The 25,624-nt window shown below is 40.8% G+C and overlaps 1 protein-coding gene across 3 annotated transcripts in view; it reads right to left on the bottom strand.

The window, feature by feature from the left end:
• Positions 1-25,624, bottom strand: part of C1H10orf90 (chromosome 1 C10orf90 homolog) — a 299,367-nt gene that overhangs the window by 5,008 nt on the left and 268,735 nt on the right. For all 3 annotated transcript variants that reach the window (XM_007478239.3, XM_056795168.1, XM_056795165.1), the window contains exon 8: positions 3,839-3,902. In XM_007478239.3, the coding sequence (XP_007478301.2) occupies positions 3,839-3,902 (64 nt within the window). The remainder of the gene's footprint in view (positions 1-3,838; positions 3,903-25,624) is intronic.

The following is a 25,624-nucleotide window of genomic DNA, read 5'->3' as shown; positions in this document are numbered from 1 at the left end:
GTACATAGAGGGGGTTTCCTTACATGGGAATTGCCTATATCGATGATGTCCTATCCAATTTGAGGACAGGTTTGACATAACCATTGGATGGACATCAGATGGTGGCTGTCATCTCCTCGAGGAATCTTCCTCTTTGTCCTTGCTTCCATGAGCAAACTCCCAGGGAAAAAACCTCATCCATATGTAGGCAAGGCCTCCATTGTCTTCATTTCCTCGTTTCCCAGCTAAATCTCAATTCCTTGTAATTTGGCGTGACTTCATGGCTCTCTAGAAACTTCTTTGTCCAAGGTTCTGACTCATTTCTTCTCTGCTAAATCCAACGGACTTTTCCCAGTCTTTGTTGATCTTCTTTACTTTCAACATTATTGACCACTCCTTGAATGCTCTCGTTCGTGCCTGCTTGCCTTCATGCTTCTGCTCTTCATTGGTTCCCCTTCTACTTGTCCAACGTCAGGATCAGAATCCTCCTTTTCCAATAGTTCTGTCTTGGACCTTTTGCCTTCTTCCTACATTCTATCCATTCCTTGGGGATCTCCTCTACTCCCAGAGGTTAAAGTACCATCCTTACACAGATGACTCTCAGGTCTCCATCACCAGCCTCTTCTCCTTAAGATCTATAGCACCTAGAGCCTGATGGACACTTCCAAAAGGATGTCCTACACGTCTCTCAAACTCAGCATGTCCAAAGTGTAACTCGTCCTCTTCTTCCCTGACCTGCATCTCCTCCACACTCCCCCAATTGGTTGAGGACCTCAGAGTTCACCATTCGAGAATCATTCTTGACTCTTCATTCTCCATGACTCACCAGAGCCAATCAGTTGCTGAGGCTTGATTTGAATCCCATCACACCGCTGCCAACCTTCACTTTCTCTCCGATCACTTGGATGCTGGCCGGTTCAGGATTTCATCCTCTTCCACCTCAGCTCCTGGGAAGCCTCTTCTTTGTTCTCTTTGGCTCCAGTCTTTCCCTCTCCCCCACTGATCCTCCACAAGGCACGAGGCTGTCCAGATACTTCCTTTCTCCCTATTGTCACTAGTGCAAATGAAAAACTCCCTCAGCTTGGCATTAGATGTTCCTCACAGCAGCGAGGTAGCTCTGTGGGTTGAGAGACAGGAAGTCCTGGGTTCAAATCAGGCCTCAAATGCTTCCTGGGTGAGACCCTGGGCAAGTCACTTAATCCCCATGGCCCAGCCCTTATTCCTCTTCTACTTTAGGAATAATACCCAGTACTGATTCTAAGATGGAAGGGGAGGGTTTAAAAAAGCAAAGGCCCTCCCAGTTTGGCTCCTGTCTACTTTTCACGCCAGAACCTTCTCTCTGGTGCTCCCTTATTCAGTCCTTACTGTGAAGTGGCCCGAGTACTGGCTGTCAGCAAAGATGGCAGCCCTTCTGGGTGGATGCTTCATTTCCATATCAACTGGCCTCTGCTATTTCCTGAACTCAGCCTTCCCCCTCTGCAGGCTCGTCCGCTCTCCTCACTTCTGTTTCACCATGTGTGGGGTCGTGGGACTCCCACGCGACATCCTTCTTCCTCGCCTCAGTGGCCAGGCTCTCCCTCCCTCCAGAGCACCAGAGATGTCCTTACCTGTGTGCGCGCCCAATCCAATGTAAACTGGGGGTGGGGGGGTGCTGCTGCTTCCTTCCTCATTGTAGCCCACATTCGGCTGGGGCCCTGCACAGCTTAATAAGGGTTTGTCGGATTGACCATCGACCCTCCCGACGTGGCAGGAGCGTGGCCAGTCCTCTGTCCTGGGGCTTCGGCGTCCCGGCCGTCATGGGCGCTTCTGTGTTGGTGGCTGCAGTATTGCTTGGCCAGTGGAAATGCTTCAGGCTCTGTGGCCTTGGAGGAAGGTGCCAGCTTGCTCTTAATGCACAGGCAAGTTCATCCTGCTCTCCGCTAATTACCAGCAGCCCTGAAGCCGATGACCACCTTTCACCAATGACCAGGTCAACAGTTTAACTCGATAACAATCCGAGGGTGGTGCTGGGGAAAGCGCGCTCGTTTTATGAAAGCAGATCAGGGTGCTCTTGATGCGGCTAATTATTATAATTCCTCACAGTGCCGCCCACTTTGTCAGATGAATGACATTTCAGCAAGGAGGGCTTTCCCTTTGGCACTCTGCTATTCAGGCCTCTCTGGGAGGCAGCCTGAGTGCCAGGTGTTAGGAAAAAGGGTGGCAGATCTGGGGGATTCCTGGGACCACGGGAAGCTTTTCCCACGTCACCCTGAGTCTGTTCCCCAGCTCGGAGGATGGGAACCAGACTTTGAGCTGAATGAGTCACTCGGCTCCCAGATGAACAGACTTCTGGGCACATGAGGCAGCGAGGTGGTCCAGCGGATCGAATGTTGGGCTTGGAGTTAGGAAGATGCGAGTCCAGAGCCAACTTCAGACATTTCCTAGCTGGGTGACCCTAAGCAAGTCACTGCATTCTGTCTGCCTCAGTTTCCTCATCTGTAAAATGGGGATGATAATCATGGGGAGATGATATCTATAAGACACTTTGCAAGCCTGAAGACTAAATAAATGTTGCTGCTGTGATGATGGCTGTAGTGCTTTTGGCCTTTCGATTTGTGCCAAACTTCAGAGTCCCTTTAAAGTGTCAGGCTTTGGTTGGTGCTAAAAACAAAAAGCAGCTGCCAGTTGTCATTATGCCATCTGGTATGGGTGGGAGGAACCAGGGATGCTGATGGTGGAGAAGAGAAGACTCAGCGGGAACATGGCAGCTGCCTCCAAGCCTCTGGTAGGCTGTCCCACAGAAAGGAAATGAGGCCCTTACTCTGTCCTCTGAAGTTGGAAGGAGAAGGATGCTTGCAGGGCGCAGGGGCAAACAGAGCCTAGAGGTCAGGAGAAACCTCATCGAAAAGCAGCCTGGGATGCCTCGGAGAGAAGTGCACTTCCCACTGCTGGAAGTCTTAAAGCCAAGGCTAGACGGCCATTGGTTGGATCTGTAGCAGACTGGATTCCCTTTGCAGGCAAAGAAGCAGCTCAATGGCTTCTTTTTTTTTAACCCCTTACTTTCCATCTTAGAATCAATACTGTGTATTGGTTCCAAGGCAGAAGAGTAGTGAAGGCTAGGCAATGGGGGTAAGTGACTTGCCCAGGGTCACCCAGCTAGCAAGTGTCTGAGGCCAGATTGGAACCCAGGACTCTCCTGTCTCTGGGCCTGACTCTCTATCCACTGAGCCACCCAGCTGCCCCCAGCTCAATAGATTCTAACTAATTCAGGGCCGAACAGAAGCAGACTATGGTTCTCAAAGCTCGGGTCTGACCATGTCTCTCTTCTTCCCAAGAAGCTTCTATAGCTCCCTAATGCTTTTAGGAGAAAACACAGACTTTTCTATTTGGCCATTAATGGCTACCCCAGATCACTTGATATTGATTTTTCACTTGCTTATCTGTACACACATTCTATTGTCCCAGGAGAATGGAAGCTGTTTTAGTGTAGGGGCTCTTTCATTTCTTTCCCAAAGCCAGCCTCTGGACCATAGCAGGGGCTTAATATGCTAAATAAAACGTGGTGAACTGAATCCAATTGAATGTGACTTGTGTCAAGAGTTTCCCCAAGCCCAAGGATGGGTTCCAAGATACTCTAAGAGCTGCCTCATCCTTCAGTTTTCCTTTAGAGCACCCTGGATCCCAGCCATGCTTCCCTCAGCTCTGCTCGGGCTCAGGGCAGCTGGCGGACACAGCCCTCACCCTACTGGCTTGGTAAGCTTGGAGGCAGTGGGGTACCATGTTCTTCGTGAGCATCTCTCAGCCATCTCCAAAGGGTGTAGGTGTGTGGACACATGGGTACTCTCAGGACACACTTAATACAGAAAGAGTCATTCAGTACCTCTTAGATCTCATATGCATCTCCTTCTCTGAAATGCATCTCTCCTTGGGCTTGAACAAGTTGTCTGGAAATAAACACACAAATAAAGCACCCATTAATACCATTAGTGATTGAATTATACAGATGCTGACAGAGGCTTCTCCCTAGAGGGCTCTTGTTCTTGTTTCTACTTCTCTGTATAATCTGGCCCTGTCATGGAGACTGCGGGAATGTGTGGCCAGAAGAGCCAAGAGCCTTGCCCACCAGTCTGAGGATGCCAAGGAGACCATCGCCCCCAACTTTCCACAGAATGTTTCTTACTTGCACCACAAAAGGGTGGAGAACACGAGACCCATTTGGGACTTGCTGTGGTGAGGGCCCAACATGAATTATAGCTCCAGAGGAGCATGGGGCTCCCATTTGGGTTCTCTGTTCTTCTGTAGGACTCACACCCTTAAGCAAGTCTCTCTGTTCTCAATTTCCTTCTCTGTGAAATGCAGGTGGAGTCCGGATTCCATCCAACCATTCCAGAGAATTATTTGGAATGATGTGAGGAAGGTCACCGAACATGATTGGAGGCGCAGTAGGTTTCCATTGGCTGGGGAATGGGTAAACACGTTGAATGCCCTAAATTTCACTGTTACTGCTTCAGAAATCGGAATGGCAAAACATCAGAAAAGAGGGGTCTGAAATCATGTCTAAATTTAATTGGAGAAATGTAGTAAAATTAAATGTATTGCAAGAAAGCCCAGAGATAACCTATATCAGACTATTTACCACCTGGGGGGGAGGGGGGAACAGGAAGGGAGGGAGCGAGTCTGAATTGCAAGATGTCAGAAAACAATTGCCAAAACTTGTTTCTCTGTGGACTTGAAAAAATAAAAATCAACATTACTATCTCGTGAATACTAGCAAATAAGAAAAATTCAGAAACATGGGAAGACCCGTATGCACTGAAAGAGCAGAATTACATCAAGGAAACAGTATATATTGTGGTCTTAACAACGGGAATGGAAAGTTATTAAAAGGAAGTAGAAATCTGTGTAATTGCAATGCCTCATCTTGGTCCCAGAGAACAGATTAGGAGAAACCAACATCATTCCTCTTGTCAAAGAGGCAGTGAACGATGAGGGTGCGCTGGGCTCAGACACAGTGACCATTATGGCTAGTCTCTATATGTAACTGTCTTTCCTCATTATGAGAAACGGTTCAATTCTGGGGGTGCTCCATGAGAGGAAGAGGCTGCACACAGAAATGATTATGACATGAAAACACACAAAAAAGCAGGCAATAAAACTCTTCTAAAAAGTTTTCATCTCTTTGTGGTGGCCAAAAACTGGAAAATGAGGGGCTGCCCTTCAGTTGGGGAATGGCTGAACACATTGTGGTACATGTTGGTGATGGAATACTATTGTGCTTAAAGGAATAATAAAGGAGAGGAATTTCATGGGGACTGGAATGACCTCCAGGAATTGATGCAGAGTGAGAGGAGCAGAACCAGGAGAACATTGTACACAGAGACTGATACACTGTGGTACAATCAAATGTGATGGACTTCTCCATTAGTGGCAATGCAATGACCCAGGAAAACTCAGAGGGATTTATGAGAAAGATCCCCAATCAGAGGAAGAACTGTGGGAGTAGAAACACAGAAGAAAAACAACTGCTTGAATACTTGGGTCGAGGGGATATGATTGGGGATGGAGACTCTAAATGAACATCCTGGTGCAAACATCAACAACATGGAAATGGGTTCTGATCAAGGACACAAGTAATACCCAATGAAACTGCGTGTCAGCTGTGGGAAGAGTGGGAGGAGGGGAGGGAGGGAAAGAATATGATTCTTGTAACCAAGTAATAATGTTCTAAATTGACTAAACAAATTAATTTAAATTTAAAAAAAGTTTTCATGAGAGGGTTGGACTATGTAGTTTCTAAAATTATGATTCTGTTTATGTATAACATAGATTTTAGCTAAAGAGGCTAGACTCCAGATTCCTCCCCTTTCCAGGCTTCTTGGCTATCTTGGAGCCACCAGATAGAGCTGAACAAGGTTGTTTCCTTAGGGTTGTTGTGAGAACCAAATGCTATCATGGATAGAAAGTATTTTGTGAACCCTAAAACATTATGTAAACACTACTGATGATGGTGAAGACCTGGTGAGGAAACCTATTTAAGTCAGAGAAGGGGAAACTGGGTGGGTGGAAGGAGACTTATTGACTTACCAATTATCTGACAGATAGTAAAGTGATTTGAAGGAGGACCTCTAACTCCCAAACTAAGCCTACCCACCCACCTACTTATCCATCCATCCATCCATCCATCCATCCATCCATCCATCCATCCATCCACTTATGCATTCACCTATCTATCTTCTGTCTGTCTTGCTATGTATATGTGTATGTATCTATCTACATCTCTTATCTATTTATCTGTCTGTGTATATATATGTAAATATGTATCGGTCTGTCTATCTGGCTATGTAAATATGCATCTATGCATGTATATATCTATATGTTTATGGATCATCTGTCTATGTATATATGTATATGTGTATGTAACCATTTGTCTATCTATATAGCTATTTATCATCTATCTTTCTGTCTATTGATCTATCTATCACTTAAAATCTAGTAGGGATGATTATCTATTTCCATCCATCCACCTGTCTGTCTGTCCATCCATCTGTGTTCATCCCTGTCCCTCTGTCTGTCCATTCATCCATCTGTCTGTCCATCTATATTGATCTATCTATATATCTATCATTTATAATCTAGTTGGAATGTTTATCCATCCATCCTTTGATCTGTCCATCTGTCTGTCCATTCATCCATCTGTCTGTCCATCTATATTGATCTATCTATATATCTATCATTTATAATCTAGTTGGAATGTTTATCCATCCATCCTTTGATCTGTCCATCTGTCTGTCCATTCATCTATATCTATTGTCTATCTGTTGCTTATAATCTAGTAGGGATGCTTCTCTCTCTCTCTCTCTCCCCCTCTCTGTCTGTCTCTCTCTCCCTTTCCCTTTGTCTCCCTCCCCCTCACCCCCCTTAAGAACACAGTAAGGCCAAAATCTAACCCTGAAGACCTTTATGAAAGGAGCTTAACAAAAGCATTCCCCAAGAAAGGGACGAGCTGGGTGAACAGAGGCAAAAATGGCATTCTGGTTTTGTCCATATCAGGTAAGAAGGATTACTGCTAGTTATACATGATCATTAGAACAGTTCTGAGCTCCGGAGACAGAAGCTTCCTGCAGAGAATGATATTCATCTGCCAAAATCATACTCAAGACAGGCAGGACTATTTCCTCCAGAGCTAATATTAAAGTGAAACCCTTCAAGGCAGGCAGGGTTCCCAGGAGAGAAAGCCAACATGGGACAACTGCAACTGTGGAATTAGCGTAATTCCAATCGAATGGTAAGCAACCATCACTGGAAAAGTAGAAAGTCTGATAGCCCATTCATGCTTTTGTTTTCCTTTCAAGAGGGGGAACAAAGTAAATATGAGCTATTTTTTGTTGCATTGTTTTGTCTTCCCAAAATCTTGGTGGCCTGCTGAGAAGCAGGGCTCCAGTTGAGATTCCCTGCACCCAAGCCAACTTTTCTGAGGGGGCCTCTTAGCCCTTGATGAATTGTAACCCAAATAGAGGAGCCTGGGGAGTTTAGGGGTGGGGGTAGAAAGGACTCTTCTTTCAGGGAACCCCTCCCTACCCCTTGCAGGGACACAGGCCTTGAGAGGGTGTTTACTCTTTGGCAGCTGCTAAATCCCAGGCCCAACAGGGATGGATGTGCAGAATTCCAAGCTGCCAGAGAAGACACAGGGGGTGTTCCTATTTCTCCCACAGAGGTTCTGCTGTAACACCAGTTACTCTATATTTGAACATACTTTGCAAACCACAGAATATCACAATAGAGGGGGAAAGTATGTTCCCAGGTTGAGAGATTATTTGGCATTCAGAGTGATAGAAAACATTTGTTTTGGAGACCTTGGGTAAGATCCCTTCAGAAAAATGATTTGTAATTAAATAATGCAACCCAACCCAATCCAGTAATTCATTGAGTGCCTTCAACTGTGCTTAGCCACTGTGGATACCAGCCAAAGTGAAAAGGAGTCCCCACCCTCAAGAAACTTACATTCAAGGCCAATATGATAGCAAAGGAAAGTGACAGATGCTGGAGGGGATGTGGCAAAATTGGGACACGAATATACTACTGGTGGAGTTGTAAATTGGTCCAACTATTCTGGAGGGCAATCTGGAACTATGCCCAAAGGGCTTTAAAAGACTGTCTGCCCTTTGATCCAGCCATATCACTGCTGGGCTTGTACCCCAAAGAGATCATAAGGAAAAAGACTTGTACAAGAATATTCATAGCTGCGCTCTTTGTGGTGGCAAAAAGAAATGGAAAGTGAGCGGATGCCTTCGATTGGGGAATGGCTGAACACATTGTGGGATCTGTTGGTGATGGAATATTATTGTGCTGAAAGGAAAAATAAACTGGAGGGATTCCATGTGAACTGGAAAGACCTCCAGTAAGTAACTGATGCAGAGAAAAAGGAGCAGAACCAGGAGAACATTGTACACAGAGACAGGCACACTGTGGCATGTTCAAATGTAATGAACTTCTCTACTAGCAGCAATGCAACAATCCAAGACAATTCTGAGGGACTTATGAGAAAGAACACTGTCCGCATCTAGAGAAAGAACTGTGGGAGCAGAAATATGATCGATCACATGGTTCAATAGGTATATGATTGGGGATGTTGATTTTAAAAGATCATCTACTGCAAATGTGAATAAGATGTAAATAGGTTTTCAACAATGATATGTATATAACCCAGTGGAACTACTCATCAGCTCTGGGAGAGGGGAGGGAAGAGAGGTGAGAAAAATCATGAATCATATAATCATGGGAAAATAAATAAATTAAAAAAGAAGCTTACATTCAACTAATTTATTGACAATTCAGCTCAATTCAGCAAGAAAGCTGCTACTATGTGCTAGATATTATACAAAGACAAGAAGGAAGTAGTGTCTTCCCTCAAGGAGCTTACATTCCACTGAAGACTTAGCATCTCTTATAATCATTCTTTAAAGGTCTATCCATGAGTAATAAACCAATGGGCCACATTATGATCTATAAAAAGCACTCCCCCAAGTCTCAGTTTACTCTTCTGTAAGATGATAGGGTTGACCCATATGATTTCTGAGGTTCCTTCCAGCTGTAGATGTATGGTCTTAAGTTCAGAAGGCAGCTTTCTGAGATCTCTGGTCTAGGGTTTGTGGGGAGATGATCTCCTTTAATATATTATAAATTTCCTCCATATTCAGGACAGACTTGGGTTTAAATTTCCATTGAGATGCTTGCTGATTGGGCGACCCAGGACAAATATTTAACCCAAGTCTCAGTTTCTTAAACTGTAAAATGGGGATGGTTCCTGTTTCACAAGGGTGTTGTACAGAAAGTACTTTAGAAATCTTAAGGTATTATGGCTGATTCAGAGATGTCTATATCCTCTAATCCCCCTTTCCCCAAAGTCTTAAAAGAAGAGGTTCTTTTATATAAGTACCCAGTGCTTCCATGGCACAGTGCCTGGCACATATTAACAAATATTAATTGATTGACTAATAGCAATTTGATTTTTGTGAATTAAAATACATAAAGGATGACTTACAAGGGGATAAGAATAAATCAACCGACGAATCACACAACCTGTACTTATTAAGCACTTTCAGTATGCTAATCCCTGGGGATACAAAGAAAGCTAAAATAAGTCACTAACATGTTTTTGAAAGGAGATTCACATGCCCAAATTCAGTGACAAAGGGGAGAAGGAAGTGGGTTGCCAGGCTACACTTCCCCTTATTATTTCAGGCAGATGCATTCTCCTTTTCATAACAATAATGGGGAGGAAATTACCAATTTTCGTTTTTCTGCAAAATCCACTTTTTAGCATGACCTTGGTCTCCAGAGCTCACTGCTTCATAAAAAGATCATCCCTTTTATTAATTCTTTTTGGCAAGACCCTCTTTATCTATGACCTACTCTATAGATAAACCCAAGGAACAAGCCAGTAGTCAGTGGCTCAGTGTCCCTCTGCCTGGCTGAGGGCACCAAGAAGAAAACAACAGGACTGAATCCATTAATGCAAAATGAATGAAGATGATATAAATGAGAAGGAATGTCCGAGAAACAGTGCAAGATGGCGACGAGAGCCCTGACTTGGACTCAGAAAGACCAGGATTCAAATTCTGCTTAGAACATTGACTAGCTGTGTGATGCTAAGCAAGTCACTTGAATCCTATGAGCTGTAGTTTCCTCATTCATAAAATCAGGATCCTAATAAATCTTACTTCATAGGGTTGATTCTGAGGTTCAAATGAGACATCAGTAAATTAGTCTGTAAATGACTTGGAGTATGATGACAATAACAGAGGTTGCATTGAGAAGGGTACAGAGACATCCAGACACCAGCATACGAAGACCAGGGGTGGCACAAATGTTCAGTCCAATGTAGTAGATGACTGGCAGCAAATGGGAAGAAGAGTGATGGAAGGCTGGCTGCCCATCCTGTCTCCATGCCTGTGCTTTGTCCTTCATCCCCCAATTGAACAAGGAATCTAAATGATGATCTAGTCTGCCTTGGATTTATTTATCAGTCCATCCCTGACCACCTCCTCTCCCTTACCTCTTGTCCGTGCAATCTATTTCTAGCAATCATTCAAGCTTCACTAGTTCCCTGTTGCCTCTAAATCAATACAAATGCCTCTCTGACAGTTGAAGTCCTTGTCAGTCCTAATGACCCATTATTCTCTTTCCCATCCTGGCTGGGCCATATTAGCTGCCTATGGGGGACTCCTACGACAAGAGAATTTATCTCCATTGTCTATGCCTTTGCTCCATCCGATGACCTTGATCAAATCCATATCTGTCACGTTTTATCTGCATGGCCAAGGGCTCATCCCTTTTCCTTTTTTGGACTCTTAACCTTTACACATATGTGTCATGGAGCCCTTGAGTAGTCCAGAGAAGCTGTTCTCAGAATAATGACTTTTAAAAAAACCGTTACCTTTCATCTTGGAATCAATACTCTGTATTGGTTCCAAAACAGAAGATAAATAAGTGCTGGGCAATGGGGGGTTAAGTGATTTTCCCAGGGTCACACAAGTAGGAAAACTAGATTTGAACTCAAAATCTCCTCTCTCCAGACCTCTTTGTCCTCAGCCTCTGGGCTCTCTATCCACTAAACTACCTAGCTACCCCAAGAATAATATTTTAAAGTGCATAAAATACATAGTATTACCAAGGAAAGCAATTATACAGAAATAGAATTTTTAATATTATTCACAGAAACCAGATTAAGGACCAGGGATATTTTTTTCCTCAACTATAAAATGAGGTATCTGGCCTCGAAGGCCAGATGATCTTAAAAGAGGCAGATTAGGGGGCAGCTAGCTGACTTAGTGTATTGAGAGCCAGGCCTGGGGATGAGAGGTCTTGGGTTCAAATATGGCCTCAAACCCTTCCTAGCTATATGACCCTGGGCAAGTCACTTAACCCCCATTGTCTAGTCTTACCACTCTTCTGCCTTGGAACTAATATATGGTATTAATTCTAAGATAGAAGATAAGGGTTTTAGGAGGAAAAAAGGCAGAGCCAGTAGGAATAAGAAAGTGGTAACCAACTACCTATCCTCTTTCCTAAGTGAGAATATTGTTGTGGTTAGTTCTTGACATCTCAGTGGATAAAGGATATTAATAAGCTGAACTGTGCCAGAGGAAGGCAATAAGGAAACTGAAAAGTCTTGGGTATATGAAGATCAGAACTGGGAATATTGAGCCTGGAGAAAAGAGAATTCAAGAGTAGAGAAGGGCAGGTGGGGGAATGGGATGTCTGTCTTCACTTACATGATAGATGGACATGTGGTTGAAGATTTTGAATCATTCTCCTTGGCACAATTGGCATAAATGTCCAACCATACTGGAAGCCAATTTGGCATTATGCCCAAAGGGCTTTAAAAGAATGCATGCCCTTTGATCCAGCCATACTACTACTAGATTTATACCCCCAAAGAGATAATAAAAATGTTTGTACAAAAATATTCATAGCCACTCTGTGGTAGCAAAAAAAATAGTAAAATGAGAGGGTATCCCTCAATTGTGGAATGACTGAACAAATTGTGGATTCTGGTGGTGATGGAATACTATTGTGCTGTAAGGAATGATGAATTGCTTGATTTCTGAATGAACTGGAAAAACTTCCTTGAACTGATGCAGAGTGAAATGAGAAGAACCAGGAGAACTTTGTACACAGTAACTGATACAATGTGGCATGATCAAATATAATTGACTTTGCTACTAGTAACAATGCAATGATCTAGGACAATCCTAAGGGATTTATGAGAAAGAACACTATCCACATCCAGAGAAAGAACTGTGGGAGCAGAAATGCAGAAGAAAAACAAATGATTTATCACTTGCTTATATGGGTATAGGATTTGGGATTCTGGATTTAAAAGATTACTCTATTACAAAAATGAATAATATGGAAATAGGTATCAAGTGATAATACATGTATAATCCAGTGGAATTGCTTCTCAGCTCTGGGATGGGGGAGGGAAGAGGAGAGGGAGAGAAAATGAATCATGTAAGCATGAAAAAATGTTTTAAAAATAAAATAAAAAGAATTGGCATCATTGAGTATAAGGTAAGAGGCAAATTTAAATATGAAGTCCAAAAAGCCTTCCTAATAATTAGAGCTGTTCTTCAGGGGAAAGGAAAGTTTGAGGAAATAAGACTGTTCTCATTTATTGGAAATCTTCAGGAGGAGACTGGATGACTCTTTGTTGGTTAGGTCACCATTGGGCTCTGTGTAGACAAAATGGCCCCAAAAGTTTCTTTTAACTCTAACATCCTGAGATCTCCTAAATTTGTGATTCATCACCCAAAGGAGCAGAAAACAGGGCACTTCTTAGAAAAGGAGGCATTCTTGGGGATTTCTTTTCCTAAAAAGAAAATCTCCAAGTGCTTGTGTACTCGAAGATCACCAGGCTGTTCATTAGGAGGATTTAAAAGCCCATAAACAGCTGGTGGCCTTGTCACTCCGGTAATTCCATCATGGTTTCCGAGATTTAAATCCAGTTTTGGGGGCATTGTTTCCATTTGGTTCTTCGCAGTGGGGTCTCTCATTTGCTCTGTATTGTCAACAACCAAGAAGTCTATTCTGCACTAATTAGCCCTCTTGAAATTAAATAGTGCACATCGGCCAGGACAAAGGCAAGGAAGGGCTGGGAGACAGCCTGCCTCTGAAGGACTCGTCATCAGCAAATGTTTTGCTGGGTAAACATTCTCATTTTGCCCAAATCATTTAGAGCACTTGGCGAGATCCTGAGCTCTCGGATGACAATGACAAATGACAAACAAGTCACTCGAGAAGATGCGAAGGTAAAGGGAAGCTGCGCAGATGTCGGCATTTAGATGAAACTGATGCTGCCTGCCAATTATTTTCTTGACGTACACAGAGCACCTATGAGTTTGGTGCAACAACAACAGCAGTAGCAGTGGGAGATTGGAAATTCTACCTCCAGCCTGGAAGGATCTGACCTTCCCCCAGATTGTTCTCCTCCATGGGGGCAGGGAAACAAAAAAGAGAATTCCAAAGAAAAGGAGAGCTTTCCTATGGCACCGAAGACAAAGCCTTTGCCCTCTTGTGGAGTCTGTTTCATTTCTGTCTTTGTACATACCCTGATCCTCGAATGTGAAAGGGTCCAATAAATGCTTGTTGATGGAGTGGCTGATTGGTGAGATGGCGTAAATCATTCCGAGCCAGGAGAGATGAAACTTCCTGTATGCATGTCTATCCATGGCTTAGGACCTCAGTGATGTCTCTGTGGCAAATCTGAGAGCATTTCTTTTTTTTTTTAATTTTATAGTATTTTATTTGATCATTTCCATGCATTTTTCATTAAAGACAAAGATCATTTTCTTTTCCTCCCTCCCACCCCCCGTGGCCGACGCGTGATTCCACTGGTATCATATGTGTTCTTGACTTGAACCCATTGCCATGTTGTTAGTATTTGCATCAGAGTGTTCGCTCCGAGTCTTTCCTCTGTCATGTCCCCTCTGAGAGCATTTCTGGCCACAGGCTCATAGAGGTGGAGTTGGAAGGGAGGGCAGAGCTAGTCTAAACTGGTCATTTCCCAGATGTAGAAGCTGAGACCCAAGGTCCTACAGGGAGTAAATGACTGAGGTGGTATTAAATCAAAGGCTGTTGATTCCAAGTCTGACCCCCTCACCCCGTCCAACTGCACCACGAATTTGGCTTATTAAATAATAATAATGCCGATGATATTAATAGATTGCAAGTAGATGCTATTTTTATTCTCATTTTACATATGAGGAAACTGAGGCTCAAAGACATTAAATACCCAGGGTCATACAGCTCATAAATGTCAGGGTTGGCATTTGAACCCGGTGTCTTCTAACCCTAAGTTTAATAGTCTTTCCAGCATATATCATTGCCTTATAGTGTTCATTGGATTGAATTGAGAATGTAAGACACAGGGGGCAACTGGATAGCTCAGTGGATTGAGAGCCAGGCCTAGAGATGGCAGGTCCTGGGTTCAAATCTGACCTCAGACACTTCCCAGCTGTGTGACCCCATGGGAAAGTCACTTAACCCCATTGCCTAGCCCTTACCACTCTTCTGCCTTGGAACCAATACACAGTATTGACTCCAGGATGGAAGGTGAGGGCTTAAAACAAACAAACAAACAAATAAATAAATAAATAAAGAGGATTGGACACTAACAACTGGAGGATGGACAGCCAGCACTGAATGGTATGTTGAGCCCAAGGATTCCCCTAGAGACAGGAGCACTAGAAGGATGCTAAAACCAACAATAATCAATACTAATTATATGAGAAAATGGTGGAAATAAAATCAAGCATCGATTGTCTAACTAGAAAGACATAATCAGGCAGCTAGAATTATACACCAGAACCAAAACAAATGACAAAACAAACCTTGCCAAAACAGGGAACAAATGTCTGCACTGTAGAGAGAAATTTCAAAATGCCTTTAGGCTTCAGTGAGTATGCTGGGACTCGATCTCCTTATTAGCCAAACCCTCCAGACAAAAGAGTGATCCATAAAATTCTAAGAACTATATTTGGAATTGATGTCATCATACAATCTACTCATAATCCCTGAGATACATGGAGGGAAAAGCTTTCAAAATGAAGAGAGAGAGTGGAAAAAACTCAACAGCCCAAGGGAAGAGGAGAAGCACATTTTCATTAGTAGATACGGACAAGGATGCTCTGAGTGAGTCAATAAAGGATAAACTTAAAGCCAATTACTCGTACTCAATTGTAAAAAGCAGTCACCTGCCCCCCCCCCCGCAATAGTCTATAGAACTAAACAGGGGAGGGTTCAAGGTATGAACTGATCATGAAAGTATTAAAGATGTATTCAAAAGCTGACTCTTAGGAGCAACGTGCTCATGTACCAGAATTCCTGATCTATGGACTCTTATGGTATTCGGGCTATTCCCCAAGCCTACAGTCCAAAGGTCAAATGGACCTCTGGACTTGCCACTGTCTTCTTAGCCTCCACCTCTTTGATCTTGTGGTTGTTAATCGAGCCAGTGTTAACTTCTCCACCATGTCACATGTTCATTAACTACCTCCCAATCCCCATTCCTTGAATTGGCAATAAAAACTGAGCTTGGGGGCAGCTGGGTAGCTCCATGGATTGAGAGCCAGGTCTAGAGATGGGAGGTTCTAGGTTCAAATCTGGCCTCAGCCACTTTCCAGCTGTGTGACCCTGGGCAAGTCACTTAACCCCCATTGCCTAGCCCTGACCACTCTTCTGTCTTGGAGCCAACACATAGTATTGATTCTAAAATGGAAAGTAAGGGTTTAAAAAATAAAATAAAATAAAAACTGGGTTCACGTGTGGCTCTTTCTCTAAGTTCCCTCAGAGGAGCAATACAGACTGAATCCCATGCTGTTGAACCCTTCGTCTCTGTCTTTCTTCTCTCCTTATGCTCTTTGGCCCTCAATCTTTAAACCCTTCCACCCATATTTCCTCAGTCTCCAGGCTCCCTTTCAGGTGTTCATCCATGAAAGAATATTGTGTAGCTGTTGGGACAGCCACAAATAGGGAACATTAAGACCAAGATAGTCGCTCATTGAACTCCCTCAGAAAAGATGAGAAATAAGAGAGGACAGTGATGAGAATGGTGGGGATGGCGAAGATGGGGACAATACTGAGGAACAACAACTGACACACGGGGTTAAGACTTCCAGTTACATTACGCACATCATCTTACTCAATTCTCACAATCGTCCTTTTGAGGAAGTCATGAAAATATCCCTAATTTACAGACGCAGAAATTACGATTCTGAGATATCACATGACTTATTAAAGGTAATACAGTTAATGACTGGTTTTGCCTGGGTTCAGACATTCTTACTCAAAATTAATCATTATTTCCACTAAATTCCAGTGGCCTCACCGATTACTCTTTATTTTCCATTGTGAGAGGTTGCATTTAGGCTTTGCTTGCTTTCTCCTCAGAAGAACAATAAAGGTGCCCATAAAACAGTGAAAATGGCAAAAAGAACAAAAAAAATTCCTATAGTTTTATTTCTAAAAGAAATTTAAAAAATAAAAATAAATAAACAGAAGAGTGTGTTCCTAATCAACAAAAGAGAGACAAGCTCAAAGATTCCAGTTAGTAAGGGAAAGACTTTGGCAAAAATGACTGGAAAAATTGGATAGGAGGATGGCAGAAATTAGATTGAGACCAATACTTCACACCATATACCAAGATCAGATGCTTCCCCCCCCACACCTCCCTGCTAATATGCCCTGGATATGAAAAGTCACATCATAAACATATTAAAAGAAGTGAGGAAGAATTACTTTCCAGATCTATGAGATGGGGAAGAGTTTTACTTGAAAAGAAAAAAGGAGGAGCACACAAAGTAAAATGGACAGTTTTAATATACACAAACTAAGCATTTCTTGCATAAAAAAGACTCCTGGAATTAGAAGACTAGAAAAAATCTTTGAAGCAAATTTCTAAAAAAAAACTAGTAGTAGTAGTAGTGGTAGTAGTAGTAATAGTTAAAGTAGTATCTGGCATTTATATAGTACATTAAGGTTTAGAAAGAGCTTTATAAATATTGTTTCAGTTTATCCTCACAATAGACCTAGGAGGTAGGCATTACTATTATTCTTACTTTATAGATGAGGAAACTGAGGTAGCTAGAAATTGTCACAATTACAGGATTACAAAATCATTAAGTTTCTGAGGTAACATTTGAACTCAGGTCTTCTGGACTCTAGCTACAGTGCTCTATCCAGTATGCCATGTAGCTGCTTCTATAATGATATAGATGATAAAGGTCCCCTAAGATCTATCTATCTAATATTTAAGATATATAGTTATATATATATTTATGTGTTTAAATACACATACATGTTTATGCATATGCATATACATGGAACTTATTCAAATTTATAAGTCTGAGGGCCAATTCATAAATGGCCAAAAGATGTGAATAGTCAGTTTTCAAAGGAAAAAAATTCAGGCTATTAACAATCATATTAAAAAAAACAAATCTCTAATGATTAATAAGAGAAATGCAAATAAAGAAAATTTGAAGCTCCATGTCATATTCATCAGACTGGCAAAAATGACAAAAAGGGTAAATGCTGATTACTTAAACAGGGGTGGGAAAACAGGTAAGCAATTGCATTGTTGGTGGAGCTGTTTTTTAATTCAGCCATTCTGGAAAACAATTTGGAACTATACCTCCAAAATATTTTTAAACATCATTTAAACATATCCTTTGTTCTGACAATATCGCTATAGGTTTATACTCCAAAGAGATGAAAGACAAAGGATGAGGATTTTGTTTGTTTTGATAGAAAAAGTTCTAATTATTTTATATTGTCTGGAGTGATTTAAAATGGAGTATTTTTTCTAACTCCTGCTGCTGAATTTTATTGGAAAATATTTAGAAATGCTGATGATTTATGTGGGTTTATCTTGTACCCTGCAATTGTGCTTAAGTTGTTAATTATTTCAACCATACTTTTAGTTGATTTTCTAGGATTTTTTAAAGTAAACCATCATATCATCTGCAAGGAGTGATAGTTTAGTTTTCTCATTGCCTACTTTAATCCCTTCAATTTCTTTTTCTTCTCTGCTAGTGCTAGCATTTCTAGTACAATATTAAATAATAGAAGTAAAAAGTGGCATCCTTGCTTCACTTATTGAGAAGGCTTCTAACTTGTCCCCACACTGCAGATGATACTTGTTGATGGTTTTAAATATATTCTGTTTATTATTTTGAAGAATGACCCTTCTATTCCTATACCTTTGAGTGTTTTCAATAGGAATGGGTATTTTATTCTGTCAAAGGTTTTTTCCGCATCTATTTAAATAATCAAGTGAACTCTGTTAGTTTGATTATTGATATGGTCAATTTTGTGGATGGTTTTCCTAATATTAAACCAGCCTTGCATTCCTGGCATAAATTCCACCTAAGTCATAGTGGGTAATCCTTGTGATAACTTGCTGGCGTCTTTTTGCTAGTATTTTATTTAAGATTTTTGCATCTATGTTCTTTAAGGAGATTGGTCTGTAGTTTTCTTTCTCTGTTTTTGGTCTGTCTATCTTTGAAATCAATACCATATTCATGTCATAAAAAGAATTTGCTAAGACTCCTTTGCTTATTTTTAGACAATTTGTATTTTTGTAAATATTCACCCATTTCAGCTAGATTGTCATATTTATTGCCATATAATTGGGCAAAATTGTTCTTATTATCTTAATTTCCTCTCCTTTAGAGGTAAGATGATCCTTTTCATCTTTCATACCGTTACTGCATTTTTTTTGCAATACTTCTATGCTTTAGTATATGGTTGATCTTTGTATTTGTATTACATATTTCTGAGAAGAGGATATATTCCTTTTTATTCCTATTCAGTTTTCTCTAGATGTTGATTAATTCTAATTTTTCTAGCATTTCATTCACTTCCCTTACTTCTTTCCTATTTATTTTTTGGTTCAATTTATCTAGTTCTGAAAGGGAAGTTTGAAATCCCCTGCTAATATGATCTTGCTATATATTTCCTCCTTGAGCTCCTTTAATTTTTCCTTTAGCAATCTAGATGCTATGCCATTTGGTGCATAAATGTTTAGTAATGATATTACTTCATTGTTTATCGTATCCTTTAACAGAATGTAATTTCCTTCTTTATCTCTTTTAATCAGATCACTTTATACTTTATTTTATTTTTTTAAACCCTTACCTTCCGTCATGGAGTCAATACTGTGTATTGGCTCCAAGACAGAAGAGTGGTCAGGGCTAGGCAATGGGGGTCAAGTGACTTGCCCAGGGTCACCCCTCCACTTCCCCCTCCCTCCAATTACCCCCATCTCCCATTGTCTTATTCCCCTTATACTTTTCTATGCAATAAGCTAAAATTCTATACCTCACTGAGTATACTTGTTTTACCCTCTGTGAGCCCTTTACTATGACAGTAAAGTTTAAGCATTGCCCATCACCACTCTTATTCTCCCCCTCTCTGTACTGATTTTTCATGCCTCTTTATGTTATATAATTTACCCCATTCTATCCTTTTCCTTTTCTTGTGGTGCAATCCTCTCAGCCCTAGATATCATTCATATGTGTATATATCATATCATACATAAATATGATTCCATATCATCGCATTTACATATACATCATATCCTAATCAGCTTACTTCTCCACCCTCTTTTTGAGTAAATTCCTCCTATCTTCTCTACTACTAAGAGTAATTTTTGAGAATAACAGAATCCTCTTTCCATATCTATCTATCTATCTATCTATATCTATCTATCTATATATATCTTTACCTTTTTGGGCTTCTTTCTGTCTCATATTTGGACTTCAAATTTTTTGTTTAGGTCTAACTTATTCCTCAGGATTGCTTGGATATCTTCTATCTTATTGAATGCCCATTTCCCCCCCCCCCAAAAGAATATACTAAGTTTTTGTGGATAGGTGACTCTGGGTTGTAAACCCAAATCTTTTGCCTTTGTATATCATATTCAATGCCTTTTGATCCATTAATGTAGAAGCCTCTAGATCCTGTGTGATCCTGATTGTAGCTCACTGGTATTTGAATAGTTTCTTTCTGGCTCCTTGAAGTATTTTTCCTTTGCTTGGTGGCTCTTGAATTTAGCTAATATATTCCTGGAAGTTGTCATTTGAAGATTTTTTTCTGGGGGTGATATATGAATTCATTCAATTTTATTCTCTTGTTTGAGAATCTCTGGGCAGTTTTATCTTTGACAATTTCTTGTAGTTTGATATCAAAAGTTTTTTCTTCATCATGGCTTTCAGGTAGTCCAATAATTCTCAGATTGTCTCTTCAAGATCTATTTTCTAGGTCAATTGTTTTTTTCAATAAGATATTTCATATTTTTCTCTACTTTTTCATTCCTTGGATTCTGTTTTATTAGTTCGTGATTTCTCACAAAATCATTAGTTTTTAGATGGTTAATTCTGATTTTTAAGGCCTGATTTTCCCCTTTCAGCTTTTGGTTTTCCTTTTTCCTTTGGCCCATTTCCTCCTGCATCACTTTCCTTTCTCCTTGCATCACTTTCCCTTCTCTTTCCCACTTTTTCTTTGCCTCTCTTAATTGATTTTTGAAGTCTTTTTTGATTTCTTACAGAATCTATGTCAAATTCATATTTTTCTTTTGGACTTTGGGTGTTTCCTTTGCTTTCTCTGTCTCCTTCTGTGTCTCTACCTTGCTCTTTGTCTCCATAAAAATTCTTTAGAGATAGCTTAAAGACTTGACTCAGGCTCAGGTGTAAAGACTTTGATCTCACACTGATCTTGATCAGGTCAGGAACTGATTAGATTTTAGCCTCAGGTTTAGTCTCAAGTTTTTGGTCTCATTGTATGCTTGATCCAAACAGGCACACCCTTGATTGTCCTGTCTTGGGGCTTTGCTTTTGAGCTTTAGGCAAAAAGATCAATACTTAGTACTATCATCCATTCCAAAGTGTGAATTAAGTCCTTGTCCCAAGCCTAGACTAGAATTCTTTGGGATGGGGCTCCAGACTTCTCCAAAGTTTTGAAATTTCAAGGAGTATGGATTGGTTCATACTTCTATTTGCTCACACATGGTCTCAGAGTATGGATGTTGGCTTAGGCATAGGTTCCTGAAACTTGGACAGCACATGTGGGGTGGGGGTTGTGTGGCTTGTTCTTGACTTGTTCTTCCCTCCCTGCTACAGCTTCTTGCTGGGTTTGCTCTCCTACTCCAGTGTCCCAGATGTTGATTGCCTACCTCTTGGGTTTTTCTTGAAAGTTGTTTTTCATTGTCTCCTTATTGGTTCTTTCACTCCTGTATTTATTTTATGATGGTATTTTCATCATTGTTCTGAGAGGATTCTCACAGTGGCACAGAACTGCTGAGGATTATTCTGCCATCTTGACTCCACCCCCGGAAGAGAATAGAACCAATAAACAGTACTCATTCAATGATGGAAGGTAGAGAGGTTGTTTTTGTTTATGTTTTTTTTTTTTGTCAGATCTTTTTTTTGTTTGTTAGTCAAAAATTGGCAATTAAGTGAGTATCCTTCTTTTGGGAAATAGATAAACAAATTATGGCATGTGAATAGAATTAAATATTGTGCCATAAGAAATGGCAAAATGGATAATTTCAGAGGAAAATGGAAAGACCTCTATGAAATGATGAAGAGTCAAGTGAGAAGAACTAGGGAAAAAGTTTACACAATGACAACATTATAGAGAAAAAAAACACTGAAAGAATTTAGACTTTTATCAGTGTAATGATAAACCATGAGTCTAGGAGCCTTACGATGAAAGAGAATAAAATAAAAGTAAACTCAGGGAATTTTGGTGAGGGCCTGGAAATGAGAAGCAGGAAGAGCCTGGGAGAAGACTCATTAAATTAATGTAAACAAAGCAAATCACAGACACTAAGTACTGTCTTAAAAGATTTTAAAAAATCAATACAACTGAACTAAATAAAGGAAAACAGAAACTTCATGTTTTTAACCTTATATGTGAAAAAAATTAAATTCCTTAATAAAATAAGAGAATGGCCAAATGAATGAAAAAACTCAATATTTTTGCACATAAAAATTTACATTTAAAATGAGGAAAAAAGAAAATAGTGATAGAAGAAAATTGATTATGTTTCATGAGTTTACCTCAAAGTAACATTCACAAGAATGATTTTAATTAAAGTGACAATAAAAATTAATGATAGCAAGAGCCATAAACAGGAAAACTACATTATACATAAAGGTACCACAGACAATGAAACTATCATCATGAAATTTTATATGAACACCTAACGATAGGAGTGACCAGGGTTGTAAAGGATAAGCCAAAAGCCATTGATAGCAACATACTAATTGTAGAAAACATTAACATTTTTCTTTCAAAACTGTATACATCAAAAATAAACAAGATGACTGGGGCACCTAGAGGGTTCAGTGGATGGAGAGCCAGGCTTAGAGATGGGAAGTCATAGGTTCAAATCTGGCTTCAGCCACTTCCCAGCTGTGTGACCCTGGGCAAGTCACTTAATCCCCATTGCCTAGCCCTTACCACTCTTCTGCCTTGGGGTCAATACACAGTATTGATTCTAAAACTGAAGGTAAAGGTTTTAAAAATAAAAAAAAATAAACAAGATGAAGATGAAGATCTAAAATGACGTCCTAAATAACTGATGAGTCAAAAACAAAGTCAGAGCAACAATAGATGGGCAGTTAAAGCCTATTTCAGGAGAGAATATGTCAGAAAACAAATATCAAAATAGAAAAAAGTTAACAAATCGAGCATGGTATTCTAAAAACTAGAAAACCAATTCACAATCTTAAAATCAGCACAAAAGAAATCAGAGTTCAGAGAAATAGATACAATAAACATACTATAGACTTGGTGAATAAAAGATATATTATCAAAATCAACAAACATTTGTTAATTTGACAAGAGAGACAATTAAATTACCAAAACAAAAAGACAAGTCAATCTATAGCTAACAGTCAAAAAATCTGGATAATTATTTTTCAAATGTATGTGCAGTTAGAGAAATATTCATTGAGGCAGGGGTCATTTTGTTGGATTGAATGGCACTCTCTCTCAAGAAAGAAGGAGGCAGATTCGAGTACTGGAGCTGAAGAAGGAGAAGAGAAATTTCCAGGTGAGATCCAGGACATTTCAGAAGGACTCATGACAAAGCATGCTATCCCCCCCACTTCCAGAGAAAGAGCCATTACAGTCGGAATGTAGATCGAAGTATATGATTTTCCACTTCAGTTTATTTGGGTTTTATATGAGTGTTCTCTCCTAACAATGGCCAATATGGAAGTCTGTTTCGCATGACAAGACATGTACAAGCCAGATCAAATTGCTTACCATCCGCAGAAGGAGGGAGCGAGATCATTTGGATCCTATGATTTCAGAAAATGTGTGTTGAACATTGTTGTTGCGTGTAATTGGAAAAATTTTAAATGTATATATAAATTTTCAGGTGATCTGAAGGGCCGTGGACTCATGAAGAAGACTGAACTTGGGGAGGAAAAATATAGGATAACTTTCAGAGTGGTTGAAAGACGATACTTTGATCCAAAAAAGGAAGCCTCAATCTGAAGGAGAAAAATTATGGAAAAGCAAAACCCGAAGAGGAGAAGATGAGACAAGGAAAGTAAGGAAAAATTAAGTCAGATAAGTTGGTGCCATAAAATAACAAATTAGTCAGAGAGCAGTAGTAATAATAACAATAACCCTTAATAATGATGGAAATAACAATTATAATAATAATGTTTCTATAATAGTACTTCCCAAGTGCTAGGCCTGGTGCTAAATGCTTTACAGTTATTTCATTTGAGCCTCAAAACAACCCAGGAAAAGAGGTGCTATTATTATGCAGATGAGAAAAGTTGGGCAAACAGAGGTTGAATGACTTGCCCAGGGTCACACAGATACTAAGTGTCTGAGGCCGGATTTGAATTCATGTCTTCCTGACTCCAGACTAAGCTACAGGGAAAAGATGATGAATGTTTTTGTCAAACTGTTCATGCCCTCTTTGCAATGCTGCCCCAGTCAAGTGACTGTTGTCTCTGTTGAGAGTTACGTTTTCTCCTTCCTAGAAGAAAAGATAAAGGGGGGTTTCAAAGAATACTCCTTATATTACAGGTTATCGGATCAAAGAAAGTTGACTATGTAAAACTCTTAATTCCTTCCTAGGAAACAAAGATGGACAACTCTGAGCTTGAATTTGGGAGCCAGATCGAATCTGCAGAGGAAGGAGAGCCCAACAAACACCTCCGTCTCTCCTTCCAGCAAGACACAGACTGGGAAGCGATCAGAGGGAAGGCATTAAGAGCCGTTCGGGCATCTTGAAATCCAAGCTGAAAGAGAAGAACCCCTCATGCGGGGAGGCACCGAAGGCTTCCCTAGTCCCTGTCTCAGTCACCATTTGTTTCTGGAAATGTACGATGGACTCTGACAGATCTGGCAAGTTATCCTCACCAGAATCTCTTCAGGATGCCTGAACCCAGCACCCAGCACTTGAAGGAAATGATGTAAGGAGGAGCCGTCCCTCCTTGAGAAGGAAGAGGCATAGATAACTGGGTCAAACCACGCAGAAATGCTATTAGAATAAACTGCTCTCCTTTCCCAGAGACGCAGGGAAGTGTGTTCCCGGGTACACCCCCCAGACTGGGTGACTGTAACTGAAGGCGGGCTGCTTCCAGATGGAGCCTATCAAAGAGCAGAGTCCAAAGAGGCTTCCTTCATTGCTGACGTTCATGAACTCAGCCAAAAATGGGTCAACAACGAAGCTCTGAAGAAACGGCTGAGTGCTGGTGAATCCATTTGCTGGACTGACACGTTCTCCCTTAGCGCCTCTTCTCTGGGACTGGAGGGCTGGAGAATAGAGTACCAAACCCCTCTCCATGCCTTCGTCTAGACGGGGAAGGCATTAGGAGTTTGGCTCCCTCCACTCGACATCTACTACTCTGCCCTCTTCCCTTCCCTGCCTCTTCTTGTGTTTTAGCTCCCTCCATTAGAATGGAAACTCATTGAGGGAAGGGCTTGTCTTTCCTTTAGCAGAGCCTGGCACATAATACGTGCTTAATAAATGTCTATTGGATTGGACGAGTTCTTATAATTTTTATTGCATCATTAGGTTATGTATTGGAAAGTTTTCTATTATCTTCGCATGTTTTATAATTCATTCTATATTTTCTCTTTTACAAAGAGGCATCTTTAAGGATAGAGGACTCAGAGAGGTTGATTCAGGTCATATAAAGAAACAGTAAAATGTAGGCAGTCCATCACTGCAGAGATGTCAATGTCTGATACCTACTGCGTGCCTAACAAAACATGACCTACAGGTGAGAATCACACATTAGGAACTCATTCGCTTTCCTGGACTGGCTTGCCCGTCCTCATTCTACAACTACTGACCTTAAAATATCCTTGAGAACTTAACCCATCAAATAGTGTGTTACGGCACCGTGACTACACACCGAATTACTGCCCCAGTCACTTTGATCTAGTGCAGTGCATAAAAGAACTGCAAATACAACACAGTCCATTAAAAACTTCCAAAGAGAAACTTGGGTGGAAAAGAAATTCTGAGATGGGCTCATCTGCACCCAAAGTCTGGGGAGAGCAGCTTCTCCTGGAAGGGGGGTTGCCAGGGACTCAATTTTGCATTCGAGAGAACCTCCTCCAGTATAAA

This window comes from Monodelphis domestica, chromosome 1 (assembly GCF_027887165.1).
Source record: "Monodelphis domestica isolate mMonDom1 chromosome 1, mMonDom1.pri, whole genome shotgun sequence".
In the NCBI taxonomy this organism is placed as follows: Eukaryota; Metazoa; Chordata; class Mammalia; order Didelphimorphia; family Didelphidae; genus Monodelphis; species Monodelphis domestica.
The sequence above is the reverse complement of the archived record's forward strand: the minus strand, read 5'-3'. Positions and strand labels throughout refer to the sequence as shown.